This window comes from Aythya marila (genome assembly GCF_965140915.1).
Source record: "Aythya marila genome assembly, chromosome: 2".
NCBI classification, from domain to species: Eukaryota; Metazoa; Chordata; class Aves; order Anseriformes; family Anatidae; genus Aythya; species Aythya marila.
In genome coordinates this window covers 129,284,839-129,300,554 of record NC_139043.1, presented here as the reverse complement: position 1 = coordinate 129,300,554, position 15,716 = coordinate 129,284,839, and the positions used below count along the sequence as shown (strand labels likewise).

Below are 15,716 nucleotides of genomic sequence, written 5' to 3'. Positions count from 1 at the left end.
CATGCGCACTGCGGTAGGTGACGCCGCGGCTTGCCGGTTGAGGGGCCGACGTTGACGCGGGTGCCCTTAGAAGCTTAGAAACGTCTAGGTTGGGAGAGACCTTCAAGGTCATCTAAACAATGAAAAAGAAAAAAGTCAACAAGTGAACAAGTGAAAAGCAATGTTGTGGTTTAACCTGGGGGGCAGCTAAGCACCACACAGCTGTTCGCTCCCTCTCTCCCCTGCCTTTTTGGGATAGGGGAATTGGGAAAAAAGTGAAAGCTTGTGGGTTGAGATAAGGACAGTTTATGGGGACAGAAAAGAAAGGATAATAACAAATAAAATTAATAAAAATATAATAACGTGTACAAAACAAGTGATGCACATTGCAATTGCTCACCATCTGCTGACCGATGCCAAGCCTCTCCCCGAGTAGCTGGTCCCCCCACCCCAGCCAGCTCCCCCATATGAATTGTTCCATATGATGCCATATGGTATGGAATATCCCTTTGGCCATTTTGGGTCAGCTGTCCTGGGTCTGTCCCGTCCCAGCTCCTGCTGCACCCCTAGCCTGCTCACTGTCAGGACAGTGTGAGAAGCCAAAAAGTCCTTGGCTTAGTGTAAGCACTGCTCTGCAACAATTGTGTTATCAGCACTCTTCTCATCCTAATCCAAAACATAGCACCCTACCAGCTGCTAGGAGGAAAATTAAGTCAATCCTAGCCAAAACCAGGACAAACAAAAAAAAAAAAAAAGATACATTCATCTGCCACCTCCTTCCCCCAAGCCCTTTTCCTCATAGCCAGCTGTCCTCCTAGCCCTCCTCAGTCCCTGTGAGTAAATGGGGAAGGGATGGCTGCAGTCACTAACAGCATCTCGCTGCTGCTCTCTCATGCTTTTACCTCCTCCACCATGGGCCTCTCCACAGGATGCAGGGAAATCTTTGCTCTGCCACTAGAGCACTTCCTCCACTGTTTCTTCAATTACCCTGGTGCTCACACTGCTGTTTCTTACACTTTTTGTTCACTTTTCTTCTGCCTGTGCAGTGTTTTCTGCCCTTTCTTAAGTGCATTTTGCCAGAGGTGCCACCAGTTTCACTGCCAGGCTCAGCTGTGCCTTGCAGTGGGTCTTTTGGAGGTGACCATGGCACACACAGAAACCACCTCCACAACCTCCCTTGTTACCAAAACCCTGCCATTTACACCCAACGCAGCTGGGTTTGGGGTTGGTGATATGTAATGAGAAGAGATCTTCCTGCAGACCAGGAGTGCCCAGACACGAGTATCATATATTCATGCAATTGTGGAGTATCTGGAGATTGAAGGTACCCTACAGGGGTCATTGAGTCCATCTCCTCGCTCCACACAGGGCCACCTAAAAAATCAGACCATGTGTTTGAGAGCATTGTCCAAATGCTTCTTGAACTCCAACAGGGTGGGTACTGTGACCACTGCCCTGTAGAGCCTGTTCCAGTGCTTAGTGACAATGATGAGGTTGCCCTTCTGTCTTCTCTAAGCTGGACAAACCAAGTGACTTTAACCACTCCTCATATGTCTTCCACTCTAAACCTCTTCCCTTCTTAGTTCCCCTTCTCTGGATGCTCTTTAACAGGTTTAAGCCACAATATTGTGGCAAACTGCACACAGTGCTTGAGGTGATGCTTCATCAGTGCAGAGCGGAGCGGGACAATCCTTTCCCTCGATGGCTGGCGGTGATGGGCCTGAGGCACCCCAGGGTAGGGTTGGCCCTTCTGGCTGCCAGGGCAGACTTGGCTCTTATTCAACTTGTCATCAAACAGAACCCCCAAATCCCTTTACATGTGTCTGCTCTCCAGCCCCTCATCCTCCAGTCTGTACATATATCCAGGTTTACCCCACCCTGGTGCAGAATCTAGCACTTGCTCTTGTTAAATTTCATACAGTTGGTGATTGCCCAGCCCTCTAATTTGTTAAGATCTTTCTGCAAGTCCTTTCTGCTCTCAAAGGATTTAACAGCTTTTCATAATTGAGTATAATCTGCAAATTTACTTAATATGCATTTGCATCCTGCAACCAGGCCATGTATGAAAACATAGAGGAAGAATGGCTCTAAAACGGAGCCTTGTGGAACCCCACTTGTGACTAGCCTCCATCCTGATGTAATCCCATTTATTGTGACCCTTTGAGCCAGACCCGTCAGCCAATTCATCCATCATATTCACCCATCATATTATGTATTTGTGTAGCTGTGTGCTGGACTGAGCTTATAAATTGGAGAGCACTGAATTCTCTTCAGGGAGGTGTTCTGGCACTTCAATTATTATTTATTTATTTTATTTATTTTTTTATAGGACTGATACAGTATTAAGAGTTTACTACAGTGGTGGCTCAAAGCTCACCACTCAGGCAGGCCTGGGTGGCGGCCACTGCTGGGACATGGTGTTTAATGACTGTTTACAATACTACACTGACACTTATTCATGGATGCTTTTATTCTAAAGGGCACTGTAGCATCACTTTATAAACTTATGTTGCAACACACAGTATTTGATGTGGAAAATGCAAACCTGTCCCCCATAAAGGGGGACAGATTTATCTAACTGTCACAAAGCAGAAGGAGAATCACTTCCAGTGGGCAATTCATGCAGCTGTTTGTTCCTGGGATGACTCTTTTCTCATCTCTCACTATATATTATGGGAGAAGCCTAAGAAAGTTTAGACACTTGATTTTTGAATGGCTGCATAGGAGTAGTTAATTGCTGTTCTTGGCCATACTCACCAGCCAGTAATTACGAATACCTGTTGCTGCACAAAAACACACTGTACTTTTCTTTACACTTTAGAACCCAGTAGAGAGTGTTTATAGTAGGCAAACACCTACATACTGATATTTTGACAAACTGTGGAAAACCTTTAGAGAAATACACTTCATGGTTAGTACGAACATTTGTATTAGATGGGAGCACAAATATGGTAGCATGTGACAAAAAAGCGTCTTTTCCTATGTTTTTTGATTTGTCATTAACCAACTGTTATGTGGAGTTTCTTTCTTAATTAGTAGCAAAAGTGGAATAATATGTATGTCAGTAAAACAAATAGATTCATAAATCTTTCAGTAAAAGGCAGATATATAAAAGTTTTGATAGATAGCAGAAAAAAATAATCTTGCTAAGGCAGTAGATTGTTATGTGCCTGAAGGTGCAATCCCATTTTCTAAAGAAAACAGTCATAAAGTCGTAGAATCATAAAATACCTGGGTTGGAAGAGATCCGCAAGGATCATCAAGTCCAACTCCTGGGTCCCCAAAGGGCTACCCAAGAGAAATAAATAAATAAATAAATAGAAACAAATCTCATGTTTGAGGGCATTGTCCAAACACTTGAACTCCAGAAGGCTCGGTGCAGGTCCCTGGGGAGCCTGTCCCAGTGCCTGACCACCCTCTGGGTGCAGAACCTTTCCCTAACCCCCAGCCTGACCCTCCCCTGTCCCAGCTCCATGCTGTTCCCTCGAGTCCTGTCGCTGTCCCCAGAGAGCAGAGCTCAGCGCCTGCCCCTCCGCTCCCCTTGTGAGGGAGCTGCAGGCTGCCATGAGGCCTCCCCTCAGCCTGCTCTGCTCTGGGCTGAACAAACCAAGGGACCTCAGCTGCTCCTCATGTGTCTTACCGTCTAGACACCTCACCATCTTCATTGCCTTTCTTTGGACACTCTGTAACAGTTTTTATCTTTCTTATATTGTGGCACCCAAAACTGCACACAGTACTCAAACTCAGTTTGTGAATACATCATGAGGTCCTGTGAAGCACTGGTCAACTGGCTTCTATCTAATATGACTTGCTGTTGAGCTCCTTCCAGAAAGCAAGACAAAGAAAACTACTTTAAAATGACATGTTTCCCACAAAAGGTGAGCTAAAGAAGAGTGGAAAATAAGGAAGGGTATAAATTTGTCACTCATATTAAACATGACATGTCCTTTGTTGACATATGCCAAGAAAAAATAATTATGTTTATTTATTTATTTATTTTCCCTAGAAACTCTCTTCAGGTTTTGCTTTGTTCTTTTGCTTCTTTATCCTTGCTCTGTCAATGTCAGCAGCAGCAAACTTCTTCAGAGAAAACACAGAAGAATATTTATTGAAAGTTTGCAAGACAAATTGGCTTCTAATTTTTGCTCCATCTTCTCCATTAAAGGATTTTGGATGATGCAGAACTAAGTCAATACAATGCTGGAAGTGCTGAGAAATTAATTAAAAAGGAACTAAATAAATATTTTAAAATCTTTTGTTGTTTAGACAGATAGTCTTCTTTCTTGTCCATCTACTCTGTGAGTGGATCATAAGAAAGACTTAGGGAGTACACACGGAAAATTATTGCAAGAACATTCAGGACTCCTTATTGAAGTACATTGAAATTCAGTTAATTACAATTAGGAGATAATGCATATCCAGTCCAGGCAGCCAAAATGTTCTTCCATTGCTTTTTGGTATAGGCTTCTTTCTTAAATCTGCAGAACCTACAGTGATTAAAAGAGATTAGTCATGATAAGCACTGACATTCATGACAGTGAAAACCTTGACATTGAAGGCTAAAGGGATTTGGAAAGTCAGAAAATTAAAAGGGAAACCTCAGTGCTAGGAGAAGTAGAAATGAACAGTTGAAGTTTTAGGATCAATCTTAAGTGTTTTATAGCACTCTCTTGACCTTATTTTACCGTCAAAGAGAACTCAGTAGTTGGCACTCACAAGAAATGTGGTTGTTCCCCGCTGAGTATAAAAATTGCGGTACTAAGGCATTTTATTTTGATGATGATATAACCTTTCAGCCTGCTCCAAGTGTCAGGGGAATCTCAGTCTTGTCTTACAAACATGTCTAGGTTATTTTAATAATTTATCTTTGCCTTATATTCAGCAGTTGAGTCTCAGTATGTCTCCAAAGTGAGTGTGACCAGGTATCTAATACATAGATGTGTGTGAAGCAGCAGACACTGACATAAGAGACCTTGAAATAATCATATAGATAGGGGCAATTTATCCTCTCAGCCAGAGGGAGATGTTAGACATGTTACAGAAAACCTTGAAAGTGAATATTTATGATGTGCTTCATAAAACTCTAGCCTGTTATAGCAGTGTAAAAAAAAAAAAAAAAAAAAAAGGAAAAAAAAAAAAAAGGAAAAAAGCAGTTTGGCTGAAGACTATCTGTTGTTGTATAACCAGCTGTGTTTCAGTGAATTCTTCCCTGGTAATGCTCACATGAATATACTGTTTCCAGAACTTCAGATTTTGTTGGATTTGTAGGAATGTTCTTATTATCTCTGCTCTTACTTACCTTCTCCTATTCTGGCAACAAAACACCAAAATGAAAAACATACTTTGCATAAATCTCAAAAGCATTCCACTGAAAGTCTAGAAACATTTATCTGAGATAGACAGAAAGCACACACAAGAAAGTAATAATCTCAGTGGGGTTTTCTGAAATCAGTCAGCTTTGTAAGAAGTAAAAAATCCTTATTAATCTGCTTCTTGGGGAGATTTTGGAAATGCCTCTATTATACCAGAAATTAACATACTTTAGCACGAACAGTGTAACAGTTGCATCTGTACTTTAAGCTGCTATTTAATGTATTTATATATTTGTTTTTAGAATAGTAATCTAAATCCAGCTGTATGTGGCATCACCCACAAAATAAAGAGTTTGAAGATTACTGGGAATTAAAAAGTGTGTATGCATTCACTGAGAAGGAAGATCAGAAAAGGCACTGAAATAAAACACTTGTAGAAATTTATATATTTTAGCCTTTTAGAACATTTTTCACACTTAATTTCCAGTTCCTGAATAGTGATGAATAAATACTTTGAATTATTATGAATTATTAATAGCACATGGTAAATGCATATATGAACTTAAATATACGTTGCAATTTATAAATCGAATAAATACAATTTAAAATATACAAAAATTTTTCTAACTAGAATTTTTGTAGTCTGTATGATGACTTTTTTTCAAAGGTGAAAATATAATGGGTGGTGCAGTGATTTGCAGAAGATGGAAGAATTATCTTGTTTAAGTGCTATTTTGACCTGTGGATTCTGTCACTGACTATTCTATGTTTCTTTGTGATGATGGACGCGCACTTTAACCAAGCTTTTCAGTGTTGCTTACCAAGGTGGCATTTAGTTGCCTAAAGCAGGTGGCTAATGCCGCTTTAGATGCCCAGCATAGCTGTTAGCTGCCAATCCAGAAGGGCATGAATATCCTCTAGATCTTGTGTCATATTCGTCATATGCCCATGTCTGTTTTAGCTAAACATCTTATACATGATGGAATATTAAATAAACCTAATCTTTCAGAAACGTTTTTTTTTATATGTGACTGAAAGTCCATCTGTTCAGGACCAATCTGAACCATTGTCTCTTTCAAGATGGGCCATGTCAAAGCCATGCTTTGTTCACTATGTTACTAAGCTTTGACAATTTGGACAAAACTAATTCTGCAACTTGACTGGCAAAAAGTAAGACCTTTGCAGCTTGTAGTTTTGGTACTGCTCCTTAACAGCCCTAAAGGTATGCGCTGAACTTATTTCTCAGTATCCTTCTTTCTTCCTATTTTTCTCTACATCTTCAGAAAAGAATAAATATGTTTTTCTTGGGGAGATATCTATGACAATGGTCTACCCACATCCAATCAAAGAGAAGCTCCTTCTCCATAGTATGAACATAAAATATGCTGAAGAAATGTATAGAAAAATGCATTTCTAAGCAGAAATTTTCAGAAAAATCAGTGGCCACAGCTTGAAAGGCACACACCATAACTAGTGGGAATTTGTTCCACAGCCCATATATATACTATGGAAGTTAAAACATGGCCCCCCACCCTTGCAGTAATGCTTGAAGATTAGTGACTGCTTATGAAGTTCTTGCGTAGTACTATAATGAATACTCTAGAAAAACTAGGAATAAACTGATAATGCTTTTTCTAGAGCAGTGTTTAATAAGTGAAGTATAAACAAGCTTTGGTATACGCTGTGACTGATAGGGGTTTGGCAAAACATACTGGTATTCACTACTGATCACTGTTCATTTTATATACTGACTGTAGGAAAATATACCTGCCTGTTCAACTCATGTCTGCATCAATGTCCATAGCATAAAGGGGGCTGATTTTTTGCTTCATGCTGCCATGTCATTCCCCTTTCCCTAGGTCTAATGCAGAGGTGACATTTTCCCACCTCACACAGTTGTCTCTGAAGACATGTAAATAATATGGAAATCCTTTGATGAAAATCAGCAGAGAAATGAAAAGCATCTCCTAAGTATTATTTGTTATGCCAATCTCCTAAAAACTATCCCCGGACCTTAATAATTTCTGAAGTACATATTAAACCAACATGTCCATGATTTGCCAGCATTCCTTTAAGCATCTGGTTAATCATCTTCACACACAAGACATCCAAACCCAAAGTATGCTCTCCTTTCTGAATGATTAAGCCAGGCTTCCCATAACATTTCACTGTCAAGTAGGGCCATGACAATGAGTTAACAGCAAAGTGAAAGGAAAATACATATAATCAAGCCTCTCAAGTCATAGAATCTGCTGTGAAAAATAAGAAAAAAAAATGGGAAAAGGAAAGAGCGGTGATGCCAAAGTGGTGAAAAGAAAAGGAAATACCAAGATGCAACTCAAAAGAAATATAGGTTATTTTGATGGGGTAAGTTTTATTATAGGATCAATAGTAGGGGCAGGCATCTTTGTGTCTCCCACAGGGGTGTTAAAGCATTCCCTGCTTAATGTCGGTGTTGCACTAGTGATCTGGACTGCTTCTGGACTGGTTTCTCTGATGGGTTCCCTCTGCTACGCAGAGCTGGGCACCGCTCTGCCATTTTCTGGAGGGGAATACAGCCACATTAAAAGAGGTCTTGGATCCTTGCCTGCCTTTGTGTTCATCTGGACGTCGGTGTTCACCAAGCCAGCATCAAACGCCGCTCGAGCCTTGCTGTTTGCTGAATATGCCACCCAGCCCTTCTACGGCATTTGCCCTGCACCAGAAATGCTGAAGAAATGCTTGGCCTTGGCTGTCCTCTGGTCCCTGGGGATCCTGAATGGCCGCAGCGTTAAAATGGCTGCCTGGGTGCAGACGGTTTTCACCCTGCTGAAGATGATGGCGTTGTCTGTAATTGCTGTCAGTGGCATAGTTCTCCTCGCTGGTGGGAGAAAGGAGACCCTGGCCAGGTTTGAGGACGTGTTCAGCTCAGAGATGCCCAATGTGTCACAGATTGCTGAAGCCTTTTTCCAAGGACTGTATGCGTACGGTGGTTGGTGGTCCCTCAACTACATGGCAGGTATATCACTTTTTCTTTAGAATTCATTCTGCAGTAGCAATTTTTAATGCTTCTCAGCACATGTTAGAAGAATTTGCATCTCCTTCAAGGCAAGAGGGTCTGTAAAGATACACATTTTACAGTGCAAACTATCCACCAGTCCTGCATTTGATGGGGCTGGTAAAAGGCATTCTTATTCTGTATGAAGTTCTTTGCTTCTTGTACAGTTTCCAGAATCAAATTGACATTTAAAAATGACTACAAAAGAAATTTAGGAGGTTTATTTAAAATCTTATATGTCAATGGAATTTTTCCTACTTTAAAAAAATAAATCTTGAGTTTCTTGGTGTCAGTGCATTTTTAGAAAATGAAGCTTATATTAGTGGCTTACATAGTGCCAATCTATTTGTGCACTAAGGATCAACCAATGATCAACTAACATGTAACTAAACATCTATACCTTCTCTCAGATTGTCCAGTTGATTTGTACATGGACAAATTAATATTAAATTGTATTAAAATACAGCAGTTTTAAGGGGTATGTAGGATAGCCCATCCGCGATAGTTCCTTGGAAAAATACATTTTTGCACAGAAGGTGAAAAGAATGTAAGGAAAACAGTATAAATCCTTTCATATAACTTTTTATTTACCTTCTATATCTGTTAATATGTAGCAGTAACAAACAGAGCAGTTTTTCATGAAAGCTGCTCATGATGTTAGTTATGCAATGAGTTGAATGAATAACATGCTATAGTATCATCAGATTTACAGAATTTAGTTGTAAGCAAATGGATGGAGTTGTTACATCTTTAACCCTATTCATCCATTGACCTCTACGACATGTAAAACATTAAATAGACCCAATGTGTGAAACGTGTAACACAAAGTTCAATGGTGAGAACAGTGTGAAAATTGGGTTAATGTTTAAAAAATGACAGTTTTTATTACAATCCAGTAATTTCTGCATCAAGAATATGCTGTAATAAAAAAGGTAATAAAAATCAGAAAATAGCACTTTGAAATCTTAAGATTGCCTTAAAGGCAAGCATTTAGCTTTGTAAGACCAATAAAAAAACAGAATATTTCATATAAGTCCTATTTTCTGAGCAGTTACCAGTAGTAATAAATATAATACACTAATAATAAATACAATATACTAGGCAGTACAGCTGTTTAAACAGATGCAGCTATGCATTTGTCCTCTGCTAAACTGAATTTCCTGTTCTTCAGCAATAACTTTAATTCCTGTGAGCTTCTGCTAAAGAATCAGGTGCCAGCTGGACGGCAGAACTATTACTAGCAACAAAACAAGTAGAAAGATAAATTCAAAATGGCAATTTGGGTGATTGTCCCCGTCTGTGCTCAAAACTATCAAGTGCATTTCCTCCATTTTAAATAAATCCCAAACTTACCTACAATAGACTGTATCTGCATTTCCCTGTTGTTCTCAATCAATCCCTCTGGTCTGTGCACTGCATCCTGGAATGAGGCAGGGTCAAAGCTGATGATATGGGCAGGAAGCTGAGATAGTATTTGGGGGAGAAAAAATATTCTCCCTTCTATGCAGAGTTTGTGTAAATCGTACTCTAATTTGACTTTCTGCTTGGTGAGTTACCTGTTCGTAAAGCTCAGGAAGTCTTTTGTAATGCTGAGGGAAGTAGGAACAGGTAAGGAAAAGAAAGGGTGAAGGAGTGAAAGAGAAGAAATAAACCTTTTTTTTTTTTTTTTTTCCCAAGCCTCTTTCACTAAGGTAATGATGAGTTATTAGGGTTCTGGAAATCAACTCCATCTTTTCTGGGATTATCTCAGTTAGGAATGTGTGCCAGCACCGCGGTTGTTCAGATATCAAATTTGGAGTTTTTCCTTACGTAGATAAGAGTAGTTTTAAGCTAAGATACCAGGCTTAGCACTAAACTATTTTTCTCCACCAGATTGGCCGTGGAAATGGTAATTACAGCAGAATCCAGCTGGAAATGGCCCTGTTTTAAAGCCACTGCATTACTGCTCTTCTGTCAATACCTTCAGTCTTTCCTGTTATATTTTCTGTATATACTGATGTAAGAGCAGAGAAATGTTTTGGGTAGGAAAATACACTCAAAAGATTTTGCATCAGGACTCATGAAATGATGAAAGAATAAATAACTTTAATAAATAACTAAATGACTTTACAGTCTCACATTCAATCTTCTTATTTAAAAATATGGCTACTTGAAATTTTCTTAACAAATTGATATTCTGAAGTACAGTCATATCCAAATCCAAATCAGACAAAATTTAACAGTCCTTTTGACATTTTTTATCATTCTGTCAAGAGTCTGTTGCTCCCTTTTTTCCAAGATACTTGATAGTTTAAAAAATTTAAAAGGTTAAAAATATTTTATTTAGGCTTCTTTGATGATAAACTATTTGAAAAGCACTGCAGGAGCTCACAAACAGTGTAGTTTAGGAGTCATGGTTAGTGTTGGAGCTACAACCTAGAAGTTGCTTGCTTTATTAGTTTTTTTTTTCTTTTTCTTTTTTATTTGTATTTTTTAGAAGAGATGAAAAACCCTAGCAGAAACATCCCCTTAACTGTGATGACTGCTGTTCCTGCAGTAATTGTGTTTTATTTACTGGTGAACATCTCATATCTGACTGTCCTCACACCGAAGGAAATTGTCTCCTCAGGTATGAGTTTGATATTTTTGTTAAAAAGGTGTCATCCATTGGCAGACCCATTTGATATCAATGTACTGGGTTATTTGTGTTCACCTAACTTCACAGTCAGGAAGGGAAGTGTGGGTTTCAGTCTAAGTTTTAATTCTCGTTTAATTTTACTGCAAGGCAAAGTTGGACTGAATTCAGACAGATGATATTAGGTATTGAAAATATTTGCTTACACCTGCACTGGCTAAAAGGAAGTCAGAAGTGCATTGAAACCTGGAAAATCAAGTGAAGATCAGGTGTCTGTTTAATGTAGGACTTTGTTTTTCTGCAGTTTTAATCCTCTCTCCTTCTTCCTTCCCTACCTCATGGTGTCTATGGCTGAAGTCCTTACTATTTAGGAGCTAGACAAGTCATCTGTCAAAGTAACCTGTTGTGATAAATAATATAGAAATGGCTATAGACACAAAAGTATAGCCGTTTTGGGTTGAAGAGGGGTATTATATATAATTATATAGAATATTTATAAAATATATAATTGAAAATAATATATATTATTTATATCAATATATCACAGAATCACAGAATTTTCTAGGTTGGAAGAGACCTCAAGGTCATCGAGTCCAACCTCCAACCTAACGCTAACAGCCCTTCACTAAACCATATCCCTAAGCTCTACATCTAAGCGTCTTTTGAAGACTTCCAGGGATGGTGACTCCACCACTTCCCTGGGCAGCCTGTTCCAGTGCCTCACAACCCTTTCAGTGAAGAAGTTCTTCCTAACATCTAACCTAAAACTCCCCTGGCTCAACTTAAGCCCATTCCCCCTCGTCCTGTCAGGGGGAATACTTATCAATATGAATATTGATAACTATTCCTATTCCTTAGAAGACCCTATACAAAAGTCCAGTTTCTGTAAATCTTCTCTCAGGTGCTGTGCCAATAAACTATGCATAAAAAAAGGCTGCGAAGAATTGTATTTCTCCTTGATTGTCCAAACAACAACTTTTAAATGTCACCCTAATGAGACAGCTGTCAGACCTTGCCTCCAGGAGTAACAAAGAACATACCTCATTTAGATTTTTATTTATTTATTTATTTATTTATTTAATATTTATTTATTTTTCTGTGAACGCAGCTCACTAACATAAATGGCAATGGTGTAGCTGTCACTCAGCAACCCCATGTTGTTGCTCAGCCCACGATCAGGCTATCTGCTGGGAGAGACGCATACATTTGCAAATCCATTCTGGAATGAGAGCAGCAGCAAATACCAGAACATCACCGAGCAGCAGCTGCCCTGCTGGCACGAGCAGTTCCTAATGTGCCACATGGGAGCTGAACTAATTTACGTCAGCTGAGGAGATAACCTTAAAATTATATCCCTCATTTCAAGCTTTGCTATATATTGCTGCAGTTCTTATTCATTCACTGCATTTTTTTTTGTTTGTTTTATTTTGTTTTCCCCTACCCTGATAACTTTTTATGCTGTGCAGATCACTGCAAGACCTATATTCCTTGTGGCATTTTGTTAGAGGCCTGTACACACATTTGTGTTGGCAGTGTCCTTCTAACAATAGGTCATGTCACCACTGTGGTCATGCAGGGGACTAATACCTTCATTTTCTTTCCCCAGACAGCCCTGCCCATGCATGCACATTTGTGATTCATGATGGTGAGACACAGCTGTGCTGCATGCTGCCACTGGTCCTTTCTTTGTGAGTGGGCCACCAGAGCTTCACCCAGCCTTCTGTGGTGGGCAGGAGTCCTCCTTGCTCTCACCCACCTCATGCCAATTTTTATCTCCTGAGTTAAATACCCATAGAATTAGATTAGTCCCATCTGATTGTTGCAAATAATGCCAGGCATTTGTGATAAATAATAGGTATTTCATGCATTTTAAGTTTCCTTTCTGTTGAGTCTGTTGGTAATTCAGAGCATGCCACTACTGATGCTTTGTTTTCTTGCAGTTGCCGTGGCAGTAACTTGGGCTGATCGAGTGATGCCCTCTGTTGCCTGGATCATTCCTCTCTCTGTTGCTGTCTCAATATTTGGTGCCCTCAACAGCAGCATGTTCACATTAGGTCGATTAAGCTACGCTGGAAGTCAGGCGGGACATTTACCTGTTTTAATCTCCATGCTCAATGTCCACACTTGTACACCAGCTCCAGCCATGATTTTTTCAACCACCATTGCATCCATTTTTATAATCCCCTCTGACCTTCTTATGTTAACAAATTACTTTGGATTTTCTGCCTGGCTTATGATTGGATTGACTTGTGCAAGCCTGATTGTACTTCGATACCGGGAACCTAATCTACATCGACCATACAAAGTAATTGAAAATAAGTTATCAAATATTCTTATGGCTTTTTTAAGTCATGGGTAGTGTGTGAAAGTTATGAACAAGTGCAAGACAAAAGTTGATAGTCCTTACAAAAATACAAATTGTAATCTTGATGTTTAGAGCCTTATTTATGATCCAGAACAAGTCTGCTTCACACTAAAGAGGGAAAAGGAAAAAACAGATGGTCCTTGCCCCAGAGATACACCTGAAAACAAGGGATGGATATGTGCATAATGGGGAATAAGGAACAGGAAACTGTGTGAGCATGGAGCACTAACAGGAACCATGTGGAATCCAGGCTGACAGTTCATGGTTAATGAGACCTTGGTCTACCCTCATCTTTCCTGACACAACCATAGCCATGATGGCTAGGTTTAATTTCATCTCAATCTAGCTGTCAGAAAGCTGGGTTGGAGGTGTAGATTAATCATCAAGGCTTCTTCTAGGCACCCAACCCTGAACTTATTGTAGATGCCTGTACTATCCAAAATAGGTGAATGGCTTTCAGGTGCTGCCTATCTCTTCTCCATGACAAGAGAGGGACCCTGAACAAGTATTCTAGACAATTTGAGGTCAGTTATCTCTCATCTTGGGTGAGATTTCAACAGCACAAGAAGTGGTATTATAGTGTTGCAAGGAATACCATATTATTCCTAGGAATGATGCATGAAATCACAGTTGTTAATTTTATTTCCTAAAACATTCTTTTTTCTTTCTCTTGCAGGTGTTTCTACCAGTTCCATTTTTGATGGTGGCAATGTCATTCTTCTTAGTTTTAGCTCCTATAGTTTGGTCTCCAAACCTGCAATACGTTTATGCTTTCTTGTTTATGCTGGGGAGTTTTATTGTTTATATTCCCTTTGTATATTTTAAAATGCATTTTGCATTTCTGGATAAAATTACTTGCCACTTACAGCTACTGCTGGAAGTTTCTCCTCCTGATGGATCTGCAGAGGGCAAACATGAATAATGGCAAATGTTTAATCCCAGTGCAACTGACAGCCAATGGAGGATTTTCTTTAACTGATATATACACTTATGTGTATATATATAATAGTGTGTATATATACATGCATATATGTAGATATGCAAATTTAATAGGTGCAAAGAATCTTTCTAAAAAAAAGATGTAAATTTTTTTGTAATTTTTTTTTGTAAAATGATCCCTCTTGCTCCTGAAGGCAACCATTAAATTTGCATATATAATTTAAGTAACAGAAATAAAACTAAATTACAACACCAATACTTGCCATAATACCAGAACTAATATTATCATAAATAAATAAATGCATAGTTGTCAGCATCATTATATAACACATTTTTGTCTCCAGCGTAAGTTGTCTGGATTATTTCTACTTCTTAATAGTTTGTGTATTGGAACTTCTGTTTTTAAAGGCTTTATACTTCTGTTCATCTGCTTTTTTTTTTTTTTTTGTTATCTGCATTTATTTCTAATAAAAAACTTTGAAGAACATTGTGGAATTGACTGAGATTTCTTTTTAATCACAAGAAAATTGTATATGGTGTGCCTTGGCTATTTTAGACCAACACATACAAATGCAGGGTAAAATCATAGTAAAAAAATCATAGTAAGCATGAAATAAAGAATTAAATAAGAATTATTTATATTGTTTGTCACACAAATAAAATTCAAGATATCTAAATTATTTTACTAGATTTTTTAATTAAGCATTAATATCTTTTTTTCCCTTTACTTCCTTTGCTGTGTTAGAGACGAGAGTTTTTGTCCTCCTCCTCTCGACTTTTCTTTTTTATGGAAACAAGATAGATAAAGTATTGACTTTTTACTTTTATTTTTATTTTTATTTTTTTAATGTTGAGAATTGGGCCATATTAAGTCCACTGAGTATTTAGGCTTAAAAACCTATAACCAGTAGACAGGAAACATCACATAATTAAGTGGTCAATCTATTGATACATGTTGTTTTTGTAATTACGATAGGATTACATGTTTAAAGTGGCTTTTCACATCTGTCTATGTAATGCTCACCAGTACAACCAGTAGATGGCTCCAGACCAACATATCTCTTACACAGGTATATTATGGTTCTCTGGATTTTGTATTAGTGAGAGAAAAAGTTTTATAGTGTAATAGAATAGAAAATTTATAGTAGAACAGAAAAATCCTTGCTAGAAGATTTAATTCTCTGATATATCAAAAATGTAGAGGCCAGAATGATAGATTAGAACTTTAGGGTACCCATCCTGTACTGCTTGACAAACCTGATCTCCTTCTATGACAAAGTGACATGCTTAGTGGATGAGGGAAAGGCTGTGGCTGTGGTCTACCTTGACTGCAGTAAGGCTTTTGACATTGTTTCCCACAACATTCTCCTTAAGAAACTGGCTGCTCGTGGCTTGGACTGGCGCACACTTCGTTAGGTTAGAAACTGGCTGGGTAGCTGGGCCCAAAGAGTTGTGGTGAATGGAGTCAAA

General features: G+C 38.7%; 1 protein-coding gene across 1 annotated transcript; it reads left to right on the top strand.

The window, feature by feature from the left end:
• The first annotated feature begins 7,481 nt into the window (after positions 1–7,481).
• SLC7A13 (solute carrier family 7 member 13) lies at positions 7,482–14,788 on the top strand. The gene is made up of 4 exons (XM_082752372.1): positions 7,482–8,289; positions 10,805–10,936; positions 12,883–13,247; positions 13,984–14,788. Exons 1-4 carry the CDS (start codon positions 7,566–7,568, stop codon positions 14,227–14,229), a joined length of 1,467 nt encoding a protein of 488 aa, XP_082608498.1. The 5' UTR covers positions 7,482–7,565; the 3' UTR covers positions 14,230–14,788.
• Positions 14,789–15,716: the final 928 nt, after the last annotated feature.

Coding starts and splice junctions, on each gene's coding strand:
- SLC7A13 (XM_082752372.1), top strand. CDS start 7,566: ATGGGAAAAGGAAAGAGCGGTGATGCCAAAGTGGTGAAAAGAAAAGGA. Junction 8,290..10,804: donor GTCCCTCAACTACATGGCAG/GTATATCACTTT, acceptor TGTATTTTTTAG/AAGAGATGAAAAACCCTAGC. Junction 13,248..13,983: donor ATCTACATCGACCATACAAA/GTAATTGAAAAT, acceptor TTTCTCTTGCAG/GTGTTTCTACCAGTTCCATT.